The sequence below is a fragment of the Lissotriton vulgaris genome, chromosome 7, assembly GCF_964263255.1.
Source record: "Lissotriton vulgaris chromosome 7, aLisVul1.2, whole genome shotgun sequence".
NCBI lineage: Eukaryota > Metazoa > Chordata > Amphibia > Caudata > Salamandridae > Lissotriton > Lissotriton vulgaris.
Window position 1 is genome coordinate 685,693,187 of NC_141695.1, and position 21,376 is coordinate 685,714,562.

General features: G+C 45.6%; 1 protein-coding gene across 1 annotated transcript in view; it reads left to right on the forward strand.

Moving 5' to 3' along the window:
* The window catches only part of RHBDL3 (rhomboid like 3), a 607,196-nt gene that overhangs the window by 320,964 nt on the left and 264,856 nt on the right, over positions 1 to 21,376 (forward strand). Inside the window, exon 3 of the mRNA XM_086930901.1 lies at positions 19,236 to 19,394. Within this exon, the coding sequence (XP_086787027.1) occupies positions 19,236 to 19,394 (159 nt within the window). The remainder of the gene's footprint in view (positions 1 to 19,235; positions 19,395 to 21,376) is intronic.

The window sequence follows — 21,376 nt, forward strand, 5'->3', positions numbered from 1 at the left end:
GTAGCTATGGCACAGAGCAGACAGGCTTAACTTCCAGACAATGTGTAAAGTGTTTATACAGTCTCAAACCATTAATAACATTGAAATACAAATCAATAGAAATCCCAAACTGATGAGAGTAATAGAGTAAAATGGAATAAAGAGAGTGACACAATAATGACAACACTCCAGTAAGGTAAGCCAAAGATAAGAAGTTTTAAAACTTTAAGTGGAAATAACACAGAGAAGCACAAAGTGGTAATTATAGTCAATGGTTGTGGTAGAGCAGGACCTAGTCACAACTTGAAGCTGACCTGAATGGAATGTTTGTCAGATACACTAACCAGGTTTACTCGATCAAAGATTTTACCTTCTGACTAGTCCTTTTCACCCCTATCTGCCACATGAGTACACGTCTAAAGCCATCCATGACCTCAGGGTGGCACTTAGAGACTCACTGGGTGTCAGGCAGAGTCTAGTCCAGGTCTAGTGTCCACTGACCAGCTGGACAGCTGTAGAACAGGCCTCATATATCTCACTGTATCCCTGTAGCTTGAACAGGTGTTCAGCCTTCTGACCCTTGGAGTCCACTTCTCTTTCTTGTGTACAAGAGAGAGAGCAGGTTCAACACTCCAGGGCTCTTCTCAAGTAGTGAACATCAGGTCCAGTCCTCTTCTGATCTTCATCAGGTCCAGGAGTGTTCTGATGTGGGTACCTGGAGAATCCAGATTTATGCTAACCAATGGGGTAAAGGTGCCTGTGGCTAATCCTACCCACTTTGAACATTATTTAAGATGAATGAAGTCTTTGGACTCACTAAACTTGGGCTCCGAGGATTGGGGATGTGTGTGGATTGTGTAACATGGTAATCCCGGTGTCCTCCAACTTCTAACACCAAAATCAAGTTTGAGGGAGTTCCTGTGCCACCAAGAAACCCAGAGACAGAAATCTGATTGAGCAAAGCGGGGTTCATCAGCGACCAGACAGTGGATACACAAGAATTGTTTTGGCATCCTGCTCTCTCCCTTTGAAGTGCTCACCAAGTGTGATATGTTAAAATCGATCAGACCAGTCAATCAGGGCTCTACACTCCAGCAGAAGTTGACCCTGTGATGCCAATAGGAGGCCCACTGTGATTGAGGCCGGTCTGTCCGAGGGGGTCAAATGAAGCATGCACAGGCTTTAGTGTTAGCTACATCTGCTTGTGACAGGATAGTCGTCTTGAAAGTAAATCAAGTTCATTCACCCAGCCCACAAATCATCCTGTCAAAGGCACAACAACACATCCCCACACTCCCTTTGCCCTTGCACAGGAGAAAGTTAACTCCTCATTCACACCTATTCAAATGGTGATTACTGGCAGGCATAACAGGGAGAGAAAAATTCAGATTAGCTTTCAGCGACTTCAGGCAGGGAAAAGGTAACTTTCTTAAAGTATATTTTCCTTATTAGTTATACAAAGTTCATTTTACCATTACATTGGATTTTGAAAAACTATTACAAAGAGTCCCTGAATTATTATTTATGGAGCTTCCAAACCAAAATTTGCATTATCAGATTCAATAATGTAGTCCAGTGTTTGCCTATGGAGTCGCCAGCCTTGCTACAGTGAAAGTTGTTTTTGGGTCTTTTATACTGTAAGGAGTTGCTGTCAGTCTCACACATGTGGTGGAAGAACTACTCTCTGGAATAAACTTCCACTGTCTGTTCGAACTTGCCCTGATTACAGCAAATTTTAGGAAAGCCTTAAAACTGCACTGTATTAGATTTTGCTATCAGCTCATTTGGGTTGATTGCTTGCCGAAATACCCTTTTCGGGGTGGTTCGTACGTGTTATCAAATCATATATAATAATAATAATTTGGACATGTGGAACAGTAAACATTTAAATGTTCTAAAAGTAAAGTGAGCAGACTACTATGGCTAACAAAAATAGGGTTCAGCGTAAAATCCAGGATAGCCCTGCCGTAAGTGCAGATTTCTAACAAACAAAAATATCCAAGATGGACACACTCCATCCAAGCTTAGCGGCAGAAGACAACACAGGGAAAGAAAAAGGTGTGGCAGGATTAGGGGAATTGCTTGATGGAACAGAATCACATCAGCTCAGATAAATTCCTACCAGTTATCTGAAAGAGAGATTGACACACGATGGGCCTGAAAGTTCACTAAGATCACGTAGTATGAACGTGCTCTCTCTTTCTCTCTCTCTCTATGATAAAAAGAGCAAGAGCTTGGGAAAAGATTGTACAGAACTGCAACACATTAACATTTGTCTTAACAATCACTGTGACCTGCCTGATGGGGTAAAACTGAGTGTCACACTGGAGGGTACTCAACTAGAGCCTGAGGAAAGTATCCTAGGACTATGAGAAAGAATGTTGGGTCTGTATATGAGCAATGTTATTGTCGCAACATGCCCATCGTTGTTGGTCATTTGAAATGTTAATAAAGAAATTCATTAAAAAAAAGAGCAGGAGGTCACTCCTTCTCTCTGCAATCATGTAGATTTTGGCTCAAAGATGTTATTGTTAATTTGCCCTCCAAGAGACAAGAACTGCTAACAGCTTTAGAATGAGATTGCAGCCATTGTAAAATCCATTGGTTAGAACTTGGATGATGGTGTATTGGGTACTGCTGTCCAAAATGCTAGTGACTGGTACAGTGAACAGCTGCTAGTGGTGGATAAGGCAAGGGTTCAGAAATAACCTCCACTTTCCAGAATGTTGGTGCACAGCTTTAGAAAAGTTGGCATATTTTACAAATTGTAGCACACTACTATGCCAGAATCACTGGAATTAGCAACTGAAATTCTGGTTGTGAATATTTTTTTTTCACAGAATCTCTCCTATTATGCTCTGTCTCCGTGTCTTCTTATCCAGTTCACTCTCCTTCAAATATCTCATCTTCTTTTATGGACATCATTAATGCAGAGCTCCTTATGTTTTTATCAGAGATAATCCTTTATCTGTCCCTTCTTAACCTAAGCCTTTTTCTTATTTTTTCAAATCTGTTCTATACTGTCATGCCTCAAAGCTCTCTTTAATCTTTCTCTTTGTTCAAGTTGTTTTTTTGTCTCTTTCAAACAACCAAAATGGACCTCCCTTTTTTTCTAAGTAATAGAGTGACCAAAACTTGAAGGGTGAATATAATAAAATATCCCCTCCAACAATTGCAGAATCTCCTTTTTGATCTTGCCTTCTTTACCTTGTTTACAATCTCATGTTGGTATGGTCATGGGGTTACTGCTTGTTTTGAGCGTTACCTAAAACTCTTGATATTTTCATATATGATCAGCCAGTCATTCCTTTACACTTCCAATCACTGAGCAGTTCATCTTCCTTGTTGATGCAGTGGCCTAGCAGTAGCCTAGCAGCGGACAGCCTGTTCGTCTGTTTCTAGTGCCTATTAAAAGTACCTAATATACAGATATCTCAAAAGAAAAAATGCTTCTTTCTACAGATTTGCATCCTAACGCTGCATGCCATCTCAAAAAGATTCTACAATATCCCTAAAAAACCCTGCGTGAAAAACTGACATTGACTTAAAACTTCTGATTGTCAACTCTTTTTTTCCCTTTAAAATGCCTGTCCTTCCTTTCCATCCTTTGCATGCCTCCTCTCTTTGAGCACCCTGAGCCCACTCTAAGTCATGTACGTGTGTCCTAATCTCATCATTATTATTGTATTTCTGCAAATTATCCCCCCTTGTTTCAAGATCACAGCCTCTCCTCTGAAAGTCATACTCCTACAACCTAACAATGATTAATCTCCTCCAGCTCATCTATTAAAACCCCCAGCCATCTGCATGAACTCGCATACATAAAGAAACTGGAGCAAATGCATGAAATTATTTCTTTGAGAGCACAAGACTGATCCCAAGAACTGATACCCACTGGATTAACCACAAGCACGAGTTTCCAGAGCAGCATGCTGTTTTGGTGTAAAGCTCTTCAACGCCTCATCTGGGGTAGTAAGCACTATATGAATGTAAACACAATATACTACTATTTTTTGCAATTGTAATTCTGTGAATATGGTTAGTCACTCTGGGATTGTGTTTGAATGAAAAACCCTCCGTAATGAATAATTAATGTAGACCTCTATCCTAAACCACAAGCCATCTCTCATCCTGGTAAACACAAAGTAACATTCTGATGGTTAGATCTGCAGTTTAACTGATAAACTCCAATCAATTGAAATGATCTTTCCGTGCAGTTTAACAGGGTAAAAAAGTGCCTCATAAACAGCAAAAATGCCCATAAGAGTTTTGCCTGATGATTTGTGCTTCCCAGGTGCGCAGTGTTAGCCTGTTGTCGCATTTTAGCAGGTAGTTCTATTTACTTCAGAACAGCATGGCTACCGTCAGGTTACCTCTTCAAGCATACAGGCCCTTGGAATACAATTATCTGGCTCATGCAACACCCGGAAGCAGCGAACAATAAAGCTAAATTCGCTTAATGATGAATGATTATGAGTTATATAATAAACAAAGGGCCATATTGATAAAACTTTTTTGTATGAGTAGTTGTGACTTACTACTGGTTTAAGTGTGACCTACTCCTGAATATCCAGAAGTGAAATCTACATATGAACAAAGAAAGTTTAGAAAGGTTTAATGACAGATGTGTACTGTCTAAACTCAATGGGATCCAGTGTATCACTATCTCTGGAAATCATCTCATTAAATGCTGAGGTTAGTCAGAGTTTCCTAAGGTGGCACCCGAGTCTCCATGTGATTTAGTCTATTATTGTTGGAGAGAGGTTTTTCCATATTTGCAGTCAAATTTCCCAAATATTCGCTAAGCTTTGAAATAACAGACTGTACATGTGATATGAACTCAAGGTTGATGATCGATGATATTTCCTGTTACATAGTGCACCATATGCCATTTCCACTGCCTATTGGAGCTGATTAATGTTTCAGAAAAACGTTCCACTGAAGAGGGCCCTTTGGTGGATTTGATCTTGTAAGTTTTCACCACTTTTCATGCCTATGTGTTGTTACTGATAGTCTTGTGGGCCTATCAGAACCTTGTAGAGGTTTTCCCTGTAAAACATGTGTCTCCCTCCCATTACCTGGTTCATTGAATAGTTTATTTTTGTTCTCATCTCTGTGTAGTTCTGTTCATCCTGGCTGCTGTGTGCAGGCTGTGCATTATCACAATGTATGTCTCAATGGTACATGCAGTCTTGCAGCTTACCACAGCCTTGGCTAGTATGATGAATTGTAGTATGAGTGTCAATCCAGTTTAATTCTATGTTGAAACTTCGGAGCTCAACCCTCTGGAAGGTTACTCCGCAACTTTGTTCAGAGGGCCCACAATGCTGTCACTGGAGTGGGCCATAATTGGAGAGAGAAGATGTAGCATTGATGTGCCTTTGTGCCAGATACTGATAGGAAGTCATGATTATCAAGAACTTTCAGTGGTGGTTCTGGATACATTCGTTTTAGACCTGGTAGTTGGATACTCTGGATACTATGTCCCAGTTTCTGGCTGTCTCTGTCCAAGAGTAGCTCCTAAGTTCATTGTGCCAATGACCAGTTGTCTCCCAGTAGCGGGCTTTTCCTGTCCTAAACTGTACCTGTCAAAGTGTCTTCCTGTCCCAACATTTCTCTATCAAAACGTCTTCCTGTCAATGGGAGTGTGCCTCACTGCTGTAATTAGTGCATTAACCTGTTCCTGCCCTCAAGTCATTGTGGCCCCAGTCCATGTGATTGTGTCTCTTCTGACTTGGTGTTGTGGTCCCACTGATTATACCATGGCTTTTCTTAAATCTGAATAAATATTTTGACTTTCTGTCCCCTTGTCCTTTTCTCTGCTGTTAAGCTTAGATAGAAAGGGTCTTTGTTGAACTTTGTCGTTGTAGAACGGTATGTCACTCTTTCAGTATTGCTACATTAGCATCATGTTTGCATTGCATGCACTTTTTCAAAATTGTAGTGCGTGTGGTCATTGGTTCTTGTGTTCTAGTTATGCTGTGTGTATGTCTATGTGTGCCTCTAGCCTTGAGTGTGTGTTTGTCCCTGTTTGTGTGTTTGTGCCTGTGTGTGTGTTTGTGTGTGGTTGGTTCTCTGCCCTAGCTTGCATGTCTGCGTCTACCTGTATTATTATCATTGTTTCTGTTTCTGTGTGACTTCCCTCCTGGTTTCTCGTACTATTAGTCTTTTTCTCTGCTGCCAGCAGTGGTGATGCCTCATTTGTGTTGCTGCTATGGTATCTACTTGGGATATTTCCTTAAGACACAACTATGTTGTCATATTATTTTCAGAATTACACAATCCAGTCAGTGTAAATTGAATTTTGTATAACTATTAAGGAAAAGGTACTTTTAGAAAGTTACCTTTTCCCTGCTTCTGCATCCTTTACTATCCCTGTGTTGCCTTCTACTGTTAAACTTGGATAGAGCATGTCCATGTTGGATATTGTTGTTTTTAAAAAATTTGCTCTTTGGCGGGGTCACCCTGGATTGTATGCCTTTTTTCTGAACCCTTTGTTAGCCATAGAACTCTGCATTCTTTACCCCTACTAACAAATGCTAAAGTAATTGTGCTTCCCCTTGTAGCATGTTGAAATTGTGAAATTGGTATACACCTTATTGGCATACTTAACTTATCTATAAGTACCTAGTATATAGTACAGAGTGTGCCCAAGGTCTGTAAGTTAAAGGTAATTTGTGGGCTGCAGCACCCATTGGGCCACCAACTGCAGTAACCCAGCAAACCTGTATTCAGGTCCACCAATGAAGTCTGGCTGCATAATTTAAAATCTCGAATTTACTTGTCAAAATAAATTGTTTTGACAGGTCAAAACATTCCTTTTCAATATTAACAAGTAATCCCTAAGTAGGCCTTACTGCCCATAAGGCAGGGTGAGTGGTATATAACATTAGGACATGTAAATGTTTACTAATCCACATGTCCTTACAATGAAAAGGCCAAAAACATTTTTTCATAGAGCAAAGCTGGTTACTTCATGGGAAAATACTGGGTCACATTATAGCATCTGATAATGCTGATTTTGGTTTGGAAGCAGCTAGACTAATCATTCAGAGACTCTTTGTAATAGTTATTCAGAATCCATTGCAATGGTAAATCGAATTTTGTATAACTATTATGGAAACGTACTTTCAGAAAGTTGCCTTTTACCTGCCTGGAGCCACAGGAAGATAATCTGCATTGAGTGAAGGCACTACTTGGGTACTTGGGTAACACTCTTATTTAAGAGTGTTCAGGTTGTTGCACAAAACAGTGCAGGTTTAGCTTGAGTTCCCTTCTCACATTGCCTCGTTCGGAAAAATCTTCATTGTGTCCTTGGTCCATTTGCTACTGCGCCTGCTTGTACTCCCTGTGAAGCGGGAAGTCATTATTATTATTTTTTTTTGGGAAAACCTTTAATTGAAAAATCAAGGCACACAGCTATTTAGCCTTACAACCCGGAGGCTAGGCAGCATTCTTGGAAGAAGGATATGTAGTGTACACAGTACATGTTATAAAATCGTATCAGGTTTAATTTTATGATATGATAACAATAAACCTATGAGATAACAAACTAAGGAAACACCAAAACCAGTGTGAATAGGCAAGGAAAAATTACGTAAATGCGGCAATACCCAATTCAGGGGATGGCAGGGCCGTGTGCCCACAGGGTGCAACTAAGCAATACAAATTGAACGACAACGGGGGGAAGAGAACCAGGATGGCAATGAAGTGACGAGTAAGATGAAAATAAGGGCTAGGGGGAGAGTCGTACGTCCAATGGGGCAGTGTCGGGAGGTAGACAGATATCACCCCTATATTCATTCCAGGCCCCCCAGACCGTACTCCACTTCTTGGGCTTACCCCTGGCCACATACACCGTTTTCTCGCGAACCATACACCAATCCATATTGGTCTTCCACAGTTCCACAGAGGGGGCCGACGGGGCTCCCCACTTCTGAGCGATGTCACGTTTCGCCACCATATTCCCCAGGGTAACCCATTGGGTTTGAGCGTTATTGTAATCTGTGGGGCCCCATACATTCAGCAGACAATGCCGGGCCTCAGCCGGCAAATCCACATCAGTCACCTCACGCATCACCGCATGGACACGCCTCCAGTAAGAGGCTATGGCATGGCATTCCCAAATAATGTGCATGAATGTGGCCAGTTCTCCACAACCGCGCCTACAAAGACCATCCACTGAGAGTCCCATATGAATCAACCGGGGGCCGGTTACATAGACTCTATGAAGAATTTTCAATTGGACCAGGCGTAATCTAGCTGGGATTGCCACTTCCTTGGGAGAAGACACCGCACACTGCCAATCCTCATCGTCCAATTCGACTCCATCACACACCCACTGGTCCCTCACACTCAACAGAAGATCCGTGCGGACATTGATCAATTTTTTATAGATCAGTGAAATGGCACTATCCGGCATATGACCATCCAAGACCCTGTCCTCCAACGGGGACGATTCAGGGACTTTCTCACCCACCGGCAACACCGCCATAAGGGCGTGTCGCAGCTGGGCGTATCTAAAGAACTCCGTCGCTCCCAGCTGAAACTCCGTTTGTAAAGCAGCGAAGGACTTTATCTCGCCCCTAGCCATCATGTCGTCCACCTTGGAAATGCCAATAAGGTCCCACCGATCAAATCCCTTTGTGTGCCACAGTTTGCCCAGTAGGTCTGAGTCGTAAAGCGGAGTAGCCAACGTAAGCCTCCCCTGCCACCCCTGCGCCTTTGTGATGGCCCTCCAAATATGTACGGCTGTCGTAGTGGGACCTGTCATTCCTCCATCCAGAGATCTCGAATATAGCGCTCTGTAGTACTTCCCACCGTCGAGGAGCCACCGATCCATGGCGTACCCCAGACTATCAGCCGGTCCATGGAAACCATGGTTAAGGGCGGCCAACTGGGAGGCCCAGTAGTGCCGTCGGATGTCCGGCAGAGCGATGCCGCCGTGGTACCACAGGAGCGTCAATTTGGTTATAGCAATGCGTGGCCTACCCTCCCAGAGGAGGGTCCGCTGCAAACCTTCGACCTCTCTAAAATATCTAGAGGGGACTGGGTCCTGTGTGTTCTGGAGCGCGTACAAGAATCTGGGCAGAGACATCATCTTAAACAGTGCCGCACGTCCGAGCAGGGAAAGCGGCAGCTTGCGCCACCCCTCCACGTCGCGCCGAAGGCGTGCAAGAGGGGGAAGCAAGTTATTTGAATACCGTGTCCGGGCATCGGTGGAAATATAAATGCCCAGGTATTTAAACCCCTGCCTCGCGATCTGTATAGCGCAGCCCCTGGGAAGACGCGGAGTCTCACCATTCAGTACATAAAGGTGAGATTTGGACCAGTTAATAACCAGGCCCGAGTATCTGCCGCAGGTATGCAGCACATCGCAAGCCACAATCAGGGATTTACACGGAGCGGTGAGGTAGAGCAAAATGTCGTCCGCGTATAAAGACACGTGGTCCTCGAAGTCAGAAGACCACTTCATCCCAGTAATCTCAGGGTGGGTCCGTAACCAAGCGGCAAGGGGCTCAAGTGCCAATGCAAATAGCAGAGGCGACAGGGGGCATGCCTGTCTGGTACCTCTTCGCAAGGCAAAAGATGCGGACACTCGGCCATTGACCGCGACATTGGCCAGTGGGTTAGCGTATAGAAGTCTGACCCATCTGATAAATTCAGGGCCAAACCCAAACTTCGACAGCACTGCCCACAGGTAATTCCATTCAAGGGAATCAAAAGCCATCGTTGCGTCCAGAGAAGCTAAGATGGACGGCTCCCGGAGCGTACTGACCCTTGCCATGACCGCATGGAGTCTCCTAAGGTTGAGGGCAGTGTTGCGATGAGGAATAAAGCCCGATTGGTCCGGGTGTACCAAATCGGCAATCGCACCCACCAACCGATTGGTCAATAATTTAGCCAGGATCTTAGGCTCGGCGTTCAACAAGGAGATTGGGCGATATGACCGGCAGAGGTCTCTGGGTTTCCCGTCCTTGTGGATGACCACAATGGTGGCCAATCGTTGGTCCGGAGGGAGTTCACCCACCTCGCGCGCCTCAAGGAACATGTTCCTCAAAGGCGAAGCAATGGTGTCAGCCTTTATTTTATAGAGCTCCACCGGGAGGCCATTGGGACCGGGAGCCTTGCCAGACCTTAAAGAGTGTATCGCAAGCGCAACCTCGTCCGCCGTTATACCTCTGTCCATGTCGTCGCGTTCAGTGTCCGACAAACACGGAAGTTCAATCCCGTCAAGGATAGCGGCAGAGTCCGCCTCGGTCATATCAGAAGCCGAGGTGTATACGGACTCAAAATAATCGGCGAAGACCGTAACTATAGCGCTGGGGTCGGTAACAGCCAGTCTGTCCTCCCCCAGCACTTCGGGAACCACACGGGAGGCCATCTCCTTCTTGTCAAGCCACGCAATAAGCGTACCTGCCTTGTCCCCGACATCGTAGATCCTCCCTTGCTGATCTCTGCCCATTGCCTTGGCAGCGTCAGTAGCAGCGGCCCGGTACTCCGACTGCTTGAGTGAGAGAGCATGTAACAGGGCAGGCGTCGGTCCAGTCTCCAATTGAGAATCAAGATCCCCAATCTCTGATTCCAGCCGCACCACTTCCTCATCTCTACGTCTGCGCGCCCCGGCTATTAAGGAGAAGGCTTCTCCTCGCAGGACAGTTTTAAAGGCCTCCCATAGGGACATGGCCGATGCTACCGAGCCCGTATTTTCGGAAAAATAAAGCTCAATGGCCTTAGCCAGGAGGTCACGAGTCTTGGGGTTACGGACCTCGGAGACAGCCGACGCGTGGGCAGCCAATGCCAGAACATAGTCAATCCTGGAGAAGCTACCGTGCGCTCCCGAGTGAAAGGAGTATTGTCGCTGAGCGGGGTGGAGTAGTCTCCAGCAATCAATAAGCCCCATGGTGTCCAGGAAATCAGGAAGCCAGGACTGCGCATTTCAAAGATCTCTGGATGGATAACGGTCTAAAGTCCCAGATCCAACTGCATTAAAGTCCCCACCAACTATAAGCAAACCTTCGGGCAGGCCCAAAATGGCTCCCCCAAGATCTTGAAAAGTAGTCGTTTGCAAACCAGGGGGGACGTAAACAGAAACCAAGACCAGGGTACGCCCCTCCCACCTACTCGTGACGGCGACGTAGCGTCCCCGCTCATCGATCACGCTAGATTCTATCTCAAACGGGAGAGACATGCGCACCATGATCCCCGCCCCACGGGACCCCGAGGAGAACCCCGAGTGTGCCACCATTTTGAAGCCTTTTCTGTTGAGTGCGTGGCACGTATTCCCAATGAGATGTGTTTCTTGCAACAGGATGATATCAGGCATGCATCTTTTAAACATTTGCAACACAACCCCTCGCTTAATGCGATCACCCAGCCCATTAACATTCCAACTCAGTACATGTAACTTCTTACCCCCAATCGTCAATGTAGAGGCCCATGCCGCCCCTGCAGGGAGCAGCCGCTACGGCATAATCAACAACAGAATAGTCACCTTGCCACGAAATAGGTAAAGGAAAGAGAAAGAAAACACACAGAAAACAATCAACCCAACCACCCCCCACCCTGCACCCCTGCATTAGACTAACAAGCCCCCCCAACTAGCAGTGTGCCTGTTGCCCCAAAAACTACTCTACGAAAAGCCCCTAGAGGAGAAAAGAGGCAACCTATCCCCCCCCCCCGTTTCCCCCGTTCACAGGTAAAGGATAGCAGCAAAAGTACAGTGATCTGCGACTGACTGCCTGAGCAGACTCATCATCCGAAAATGGCCCAAAGGGACCTTTTACTCCTGAAGATTGGGGCCACCAGCCACCCTCTCCGACTGTTCCTCGGGCGCGCCCCGGCGCTGGGGCAAAGTGTCCAGCCAGTCCCCGGCCGCTTCTGGCATGTCAAAGATCAATGCCTGGCCATCATGTTCGATACGTAATTTCGCCAGGAACAGCATAGAGTACTTCATCCCCAGCTCTCGCAGTCTACGTTTCACGCCCGTGAAACTTTGCCTTCGCTTCTGCACCGCTTGGGTGAAGCCCGGGAAAAAGTTAATGTCAGCATTTTGGAACTTCAGCGGCCCACCTCTCCTCGATGCCTGCAGTATAGCGTCTCTATCCCTAAAGTTGAGCACCCTGGCGATGATAGGGCGCGGAGGGGCCCCCAGCTTCGGGCGGCCTCCGGGCAGTCTATGAGCTCGCTCCACCGAAAAGAACTTGCTGAGGCCGCCGGGGGTCAGATGGTTCTGGACCAAGTCCTCAACAAAGAGATCGGTGGCATCCTCCTCGGCCCCCTCTGGGACACCAACGATGCGGACATTCTGGCGCCTGGCCCGTCCTTCAAAATCATCAAGCCTGCGGGCAAACATCGAGTTCGCAACTTTTAGGTCTCGGATCTCCGATTGTAAGTCCGTTACGTCCGAGGTCAGACTCGACGATTTTATGTCGAGTGACTTGACTCTGTCATTAGTCTTGCCAAGATCGGCTCTGATCAAATTGATCTCGATGGCTAGCGTGTCGACCTTATGCAATAGCACCTCATGTTGCTTATGCATCTCCGCCTTGATGCCCGCAATGGCGCCCATTACGTCCCGGAGAGTTGGAGCCGAGTCATCCGGCGACACTTTCCGCTGCATGTCCTTAGTCCTCATGGTGGCTCCGGGCGATCCCTTAGGGTAGGTGTAGCGATCGGAGATAGTGGACTGAGAAAGAGACATTTTTCTACTGACCCGGGGTTTTCCTCTATCTGGATCACCTCTGCCAGCCATGTTGGGCAAAAAGCCACTCAATCGGGAAGACTCCCTGGTCCTCGTCGGGGCCCCAAGTCGTAGGCGATAGCATCCGCCCCCACCGCTCGGTCAGCACTTCAGTCCACAGAGTAGCCTGGGTGGTTCCTTGAGGTGGGGCAGTCGTTCACTCCTAGGACCACCACCGTGTAGCAGCGCTGCAGTCGCCCATGTAAACCCGGGCACTGATGGCGTCGTCGTCCCCAATCTTCAACACGGTGTAACTCCACCTAGGGAACTCGGATCTTCAATGGGAAAACGAGTCCCGCATCAGCAGCAGTTCAACAGCATGTTCCCACTTCCGTGGGCAGGATAGACGACAGGATTAATTCGGAGGATCGGAGGGTTTTCGGAGCTCCGAGCTCACGCGGCCATCTTGGTTGCCCGTGAAGCTCCTCCCCCCGAAGTCATTATTTTTACTAGTATTCCCCACATTTAGTATGAATGTCCTAGAACGTGTGATATTACTTGGTAATTTGATTGTACCTCAAGTCGGTGTTTAGGAGACATACTGAGAGGTCGATAGTTCCAGGCGAAGGTTCGAGGACTTTGTAACACACTGTTGATCCCAAAGAGAAATGTTGTAGGTCACATGCAAATTGTACATCAGACCAAAATATATTGCACAAGTGCTTAGTAGACATCTCATTGCACACTGCATCAGACTGCACTGTGCAGGTGTGCTTAGTGCACGTCGGGCTGATGTACAGTGCAGGTGTGAATGCTCTACCTCAAACTGCAGAGCACAACTGTGTAACTGACGATCAGCGCATTTAGCAGAATATTGTGCAGCATTAGTGCTTTACAAATTTCCTCGCATCGCAGCAGGCTGATGCACACTGTACATGCGCCCTGTTCATCATGCTGTGAACTTTGTGTTTGCATTCTGTACATGAGTCATTTGCATACTGTACATCGGATTGGACTCAGTCTTAGATTACACCAAATTTGTATCCAGGTTGTTATATTTAATTTCTTACCAAGACGAGGGTTAAAGGCTCCCCATGCCATTTTAACATAACTATAGTCGAAGTTGTAGGACTACGTGATTGCTTTAGCAATCCAGTATTTTCATTCCGTACTATGGGAACGGGATTCAAGAATTGTCCAACCCCACTGCATGTTTAGTTCGCTTGACTATTTCAGTACTAGTTAAATTATGCAGTAAGAGTCTGGGTTCTCAGTAGGATTTCCGATGTTTTACTTTATGCAACAAAATAATTAAAAAAAGAACAATCACAAAATTAATTGAAATGGTAGTTCATCAAGGTCGTATGTTCAGGGTGCACCTGTCTTAGTGGATGGGCCATTGAATGTATTACTTCAGCTCACACGGGACTGATGGGTGTATCTAGGACCCCCAAAAGGCGAGTGCATTTTTAGGTCATAGCGTACTAGATAGCGCACCTGTCTGGTTTACTGAAAACATCTTGGGGAGATTCAGAAAGCTTCTCTGGTAATGCATTCCACCCATTGCTTACTATTGGCTTTCTGGTTTTTAACTCACATTTCCTTGATTTCTATTTGCTGGCTTTATTTGTTTTAGGCTGTCCAGCTTGAGTTCATCTATCTATTCTATTACTCACTACTCCACTTCGCCACTCTATTACACTCCACTCTATGTCACTTTATGCCACGCCACTCTACAACACTCTACTCCACTCTATGCCATTCCATTCTACTACCCTACTCCATTCAATGACAATCTACTCCTCTCTATGTCACTCTATTCCAATCTACACAATTCCCTCTACAACACTTCACATTACTTTACTGCACTCTACTCTACTTCATTCTGCTCTATGTCACTCCACGACACTCTATGTCTCTCCACTCTATGCCATTACACTCTATGACACTCTTCTCCCTCAATGACCTTCCACAACACTCTACGCCACTCCACTCAATGGCACTCTATGCCATGCCACTTTACGCCATGCCACTCTATGCCACGACACACTGTGACTCTCAACACCACTCTCCTTTGTCAATATCAGTATTAGAGCTTGACAGTCACTGTCAGCAAGCTCTCTTCATCCATGGGTCTGTTGTTGTGTAATTCACATTTTTCTCTACAGCATCCAGCATGGGGCAGTGGGTCACTTCAGCCAGTGGTTAACTTCACTGCGAGTAAAGGCATTCTTCTCTTTACCAATGCTTTTTTTTTTGCTGGCTAGTTTATCTGGTCTCATCTCCCATGTTTTCGTTATTCACTTTACTGTGAATCTGTCTTAGCCTTCCAGGCAGCCGTTTTTAAGTCTGGCCTTCAGCTGCCTTACCAGACTATATTTTTTCCAAATAATTCTTACATAGTATACATTAATTCGTTTTTAGGCAGCGGGTTTCATGTATTGGTCTGTTAAATTGCCAATTCATATTTTGCTTCCATTCACCACAGCGTACAGCATGTGGCAGTGGGTCAGCTCACTTTACCAACTGGCTCCTTTCCCTTTGAGTGACAACACAAATCCTATGCACGTTGTTCACATAATCCTAAAAATAGTCCCTTTTTCTTCAGTGTCAAAGCTGGGTCATAATCGACATATGTATTTATCATCTTTAAATACCCTCTATTTATTTTTCCTGCTCTTCGATTGCCCCATTCATGCTTTATTTATAAACTCTGTTTTAAAGGTTACTGTTATGAAGTGTGTAAGAGACATTGTAACATTGTAGCAACTACTTAATTGTTAAGCACCTTACTTATTCTTGTCTGCTTCACAAATAATAATGATAAAATACGTGGTCACCTGAAAGACTTGTTATGTTTTTTTTAACTCACTAGTAAAATGGCCACATCAGTGAATGCTTTTTTAAATTCACATTTTCAATGCACGCACATGACTGTCACACGAGGCAGCATTTTTTCTTCTATTTCTGTAGCATATGTTTTCAATAAAGTTGTTGTTAAAAAATGGACTATTGCACCAGTTTGCCAAGGCCAGATTGTTTGGCTTTGCCGGTGCTTGCTGTAATCTCATGTAAGGTCAGAAATGAATAAATCAGCTGATGTTCAATAATAAGAGAGACATTAGAAGGCACTGGTCCTGCTCGTGTGCCCTTGCTTAAGCGTATAACTGCTGCACTGGTTACTTTCAAGACCCTTCCTCCTAATTGACCTGCCATCCATCCTTGCCCAAAAGTCACGACTTCAATCCTACAATCCTGTACAACTGCTGTGATTGGCATCACGCCACCTTCAGACCAATCCTCCCTCCATGAAGGCCTGTCCTCTCCCCATAATTCTTGAACCCTTTTCTCGATGCCATCTGCAGCCTGGACGTCCTCGCAAATCTATCCCGAGGCCAATAATCAGTCAGCGCCTAGAGGCCCCTAGGGGCGTACGCTGAGCTCTATTCTTTTTTGTTTAGTGTTCCAAATATTATTTCTGATGTTGTATTACTAAATGTAGCACCCTATTGCTGTTCCTCGATGGCAGGTTAGTCAGGAGAACGGAATACAGACTAGTAAAGGAACTGTGAACGATTTGGCTTTTTTGCACGCTGACTTTCCAGAGGTGTGAGACTCCTGTGAAACTGAAGTTACTGGCGCAAGAGCACGCCCTGCTGACTTCCAGATCTAGGACGCAGGCCATTGTATGCCATCCCTGCAGAGACTCAATTGCTGCCGGGAAAGATGCCAACGGCTGCCAATTGTTTAGAAGTTTTTGCTTCAGGGACGCTGAAGGCTGCCCATTGGCACACAGATAGACACTCCTAGCTTGTTTCACACAGGACACCAAAGAGCCATCTGCCGCTTTGAGGCTGGCACGCACAACACTGTACGCATTTGTTTGTCTGTTTGAGCTCAAGAGAGCCTGTTCATGTTGACACCGTGTGCGAGCGACTGGCCCAACCCCGCGCCAGGCCTGCAGGTGCTCTGCCGCAAGAGCGCACTTGACCCGGAGCGCGCGCCAGCCGCCACCGGCAATGTTGGCGCGCGCCCCGGGTCAGCTGCGCACTTGTCTTCATTCTCCCCGCGTTTGTGCGTCGTTGATACAAACCCCCGCGGCCTCTGAGGGGCGGCCAGACCCGAGGGCCACTCCGCGGCGCTGTTGTTCGCGCCAGAAAGCTTCCCGCTTTCCCAGGGAGAGCGAGAAAGGGAGCGCTCAGAGCCAAGAAAAGCCCAGCTTCACAGCCAGGGCGGCCTGCAACAAAGGCGCCGCCTCCCGGGGTCTGGAGGTAAAATAGATCAATCGCCTGAATGGGGGGCCGCGGCACGAGGGGGCAACTAAAGTTGCTGGGAAGAGGAGGCCCGGAGAGCTCGACAGGCGAGAAGGGCCCTGTCACTGGGTCTGGCTCGCCCCCTCGTTCAGCACACAGAGGCTGCTGACTTGGTGTGGCTGGAGACCTGATCACAGGTAGTGCTCAACCTTTCATAAGGCTGTGTGCATAGCGAGTTGAAGGGGTGGGGCAGGGGGGTATTTAAATAGAACAATTAACATTACAGAATAATTTATGTTTAACTTGTTCCTTCGTCTATATGCTTCCACGCTCTCACATGCAGAATCAGATATTAAAACCTCAGATGCTTGTGTGGTGGAACACTAATCTGATTTTCAGCTTGTTTTACAAACTTTCTCGACACCTCAGGTAAAGTCTGTGCACTATATAACTGTAGTTGCCATTACATTTATTATTGAAGTCAAACACATATTCCCCAGTCATAGTGGCTCAACAAAACTTTAGTGCCCCTTCCTCCCCCCCCCCCCCTCAAAGTGCACGAAGAGGGGCCCCACGCTCCAGACACAGTAAGGAGCTCTCCGCCCCCCCGCACGGCAGGGGCACGCTGGGGGTATTGTTACACCACTGATATTCACATGATCGCTCAGCACAGGGACTTGCATTTTCAGTACATTTTGCACTAGAATGAAGGCGAAGCCGTAGCTATGCAGGGTATCTCGCTCCCGGAGACACTACATTGTAAATTCAGTGATGGTAAGTAAAAGCTCAGAATAATGTTATAGATTATTCTCTCGAGTTTCATGAAATTGAGAGCACCGCTGCTTGGTTAGTTATTTTTACCCTACAGAGTCCACGCCAGGCCAGTGCCTCTGAGGCCATGATAAGACTGGGATGGGGCAGACTCAGTCACCTGCCAGTGAGAGAATTTTGAACAAATAGGTGCCTTTGAAATTCTATAGGAAAAGGCCATAAAAAATGACAGCAGGCTATGTCCCCACGCCTAGAGAGGAGCCTTGCCCCCGAGAATTCTCTGGTGAAATCAACCTTCCTCTGGGTCACACGACTGGGAGCAGAGGCGGGGGCACCACAAACCACCAAATCCTTTGGTGTGAAATTCAGACATAGAGCTTGACGTCAAAGGACAATGGTTAGCAATTGCTTTGAATAAGTTATTCAGGGCCACCAAGTGGGAGTAATTCTGGTGGTTGCTGCTACAGCAGCAGCAGGCGACATCTCACCAACCACAGAACCCTAACCTAAGAAAAAAGAAAGAAGACTAAGATAGATGTAGTAGGTTGCGTCTCGTGTAGACGTTTCGCACTGCACCCCAGCGCGTGGATGTCCACAAGACTCCTGGTTGTATTATTTAACTGGTTCCATGGTCGGGACTGCAACAATGCGTACCAGGACTCTGTGAACGTTAGTTCAGTTGACAGAGATCCTGGTGCGCAGCGGGAGCTCTCTGTCGTGGGTGCCTTTACATTTCAATAAACTTCTTGCCTTACCACACCACTATGTCGTACCTCGCATCTTTTCTCCACAATGTCCCAGTGGCATGAGCAATACTCAAGTGATCAGGCTCATGATAAGAGTGTGGTCCCTGTCAAAAAGATGGTCCAATGGGTGTGTTGTTTTGAGGGCCTTTTCGGATGCCAAAAGGCAGGTCTATCTAAGAATGGTATGGTCACTGCCATAAAGATTGATTGATTTGCCCCACCTGTGAGTGGGCCATTGTTTTAATGAAAATAATAATGAGGCTCTTTGAACTCAAAACATATGAATATGTTCTTGATTTTCTTTAAAAAGGAAGGTTTGGGATTCTTGGCTGAGTTGTACGAATGCTTGGGTTACCAATGTTTTCCGACACTGCAATGGTTGCAACCTTCATGTTTACCTCCAATTGGTGGCCCTAAATGGTTTATTCAAAGTGGCAAGCCTATCCTTACCCCTGGGCTTCGTATTCCTTCATATGGATTTCACGCCCAATGCCTTTGTTAGCTCCCCAATTTCAGTTCCCACGTGCGACCATTTGTAATGCGGCAGCACCTTGCATCATTTTTCTTTGTTGCACAGGCCTGTGTGCATCACCTGGGCGCCCGTGCCTTCGGCTAGGTTAACACACCAGCCTTCAATGTCCCATACATGGACAGGACTGCTTAATCCTCCCTTGTCCCAGTGTCCCATCCTGTACTACACTTGTTGGAAGGAATCAATACTGAAATCAGCTAGGATGTGATTGAAAATGCAGGTTTCTGGTAGCTTACCTGTCCCTTTTTTTCTATACTTTATTTCTATTTCAGTACGACCCAGAAAACACTGGCTACATCAGCACTGAAAAATTCTGGACGCTTCTACAGCAGCACGGATCAGAGCTGGACCAACACAAGTTCGAAGTCCTTTTGGCGCTGGCAGACAGTAATTCCGACGGGAAGATCTGCTATCAGGACTTTGTCAACCTGGTGAGTAATCTGCAAAGGCAAGATGGCCACCGCTCAGGGAGCTTTCCAGAGTTATGGTTCTGGACAGGTGAAAAACTGTCCAGAGTGGTATATGACATTTGATACACAATCTCAGTGTTGGACTTTATTTATTCACGGTTTGGATTTAATCAGGATTAAAATTATTGTGATCTGACTAATTACATAGTTATTCGAGCTAAAGGCAAATTATGACTTGTAAATATAATGTCCATCAGATGGAGTTAGCAGTGGCTTTTCCCTCATGACCGTGCAAAAGACGAAGAATAAACATGCATACTGCATTTATAATGCTGATCGATACAGTATGCCACTAAAGAGACAGAAGGACCCGACTCCAGCTCCCAGTACAGAGAATGTTAGGCCGACTCTCACCCTCATCCTGCTAGGACGAAGATACGTAGGCCTAGCCCCCACCCTCAGCGTCTAGTCTTGGCTTGTGTTGTTTCTAGCTTCTTTGCTTCCAGCATCACAGCATCAGGAATATTGGGATATGTAGTTATTTAATAATGTGCATGCCAAAATAAATAATTCATAGATAATGATCTTTGGGAAGCGATGGCCCTGATTTATAAGCCTCAGATTGGCTGACTGCCGCCACTGTTGGCAAAAGTCATAGATTCCAGTACCTGGGGTTACTAGTTCTCAACATAACAATTGACACCTTTCTTAATCATCCAAGAGTGGTGTAAACCTGTTCACTCCCCTTCCAACCCCAGCATCATATACAGGCACATGCATCAATATTGCATTTTGCGATTCCTTAATTGCGAAAAATAAGGAATCGCAATTAAGGAATTGCAAACTGCAATGCATCAAGAAATCGCTATAAAAATAGCGATTTCTTAAAATTCCTTAATTGCGATTCTCTAATTGAGAATCGCAATTAAGGAATGCTTCCCCATCCATTCCTATGGGCCTAGAGGCCCATAGGAATGAATGGAAAGACATTCTTAATTTGCAATTCACCATTAAAAATTCGCAAATTAAGAATGCAATTTCAAGGGTGCAGGGGTGTCCAAAGGACACCCTGTTGCACCCCTGAAATCTGCTTATGAGTACATTTTGCACACTCACATGCCCCAAGGGCATGTGTGTGTGTGTAAAATGGAACTTTGAAAAATGCACTTTAGTGCATTTTTCAAAGTTTTCGCAAATTACTATGAAGGTCAACTTCATGGTAATTTGCTCCCCTTATTTGCGAAATCGCAAATGTTTAAAGTTTGATGCATTGCATTTAAGGAATCTCAATTTGAGATTCCTTAAATGCAATCGCAATTTAAGAAATCGCAATTTTGCGATTTCTTAAATTGCGAAAATAACAGAAATGTTAATGCATCCCAAGAATGGGAATTGCATTCGCAAACGGCCGAATTTTGCGATTCGCACCGTTTGCGAATGCAATTTCCTTTGACATATGTGGCTGATAGTGTCTACTCGTCCCTCCTATCTAAAATTTAGACTTATTTCAATATCTCCCCCAGTGAAGATTTGCTCAGGCAAAGCACATAAAGGTTTTCCAATTATGAAAAATGTCCTTTATTTATAGCAGATATCTGAAATGTGCTTGACGCCACTGGCATGATAAATTTGCAAACATATCAGCAGCAACCAAAAGCAATTGACTGGCTTATGCCAAAAACAAAAATGTTCTTACATTAAATAGATCCGAGATAGATGAACTGATGCCAGGCCTGTATCACCCTCTCTGAACATGATCACTTGTTACCTATTGAAGGGGGATGGGAGCACACTGCTTCACCTCCTAGCACAGTTCGCCCCTTTGCATCCTGGTAAATGCAGTTCAATTTACATGCTTACTTGAAGTTTTGCAGAGTGGTTCACCAAAGTTGGTGCAAGTTAGTGCTGTTAATCTCTAGACACATGTGTTTCTGGATGTTATCCTTCATCAGTAGGGTTAAAACGAAATTCATCTGGGGTTACTTGTTACCTATTCCCTGCAA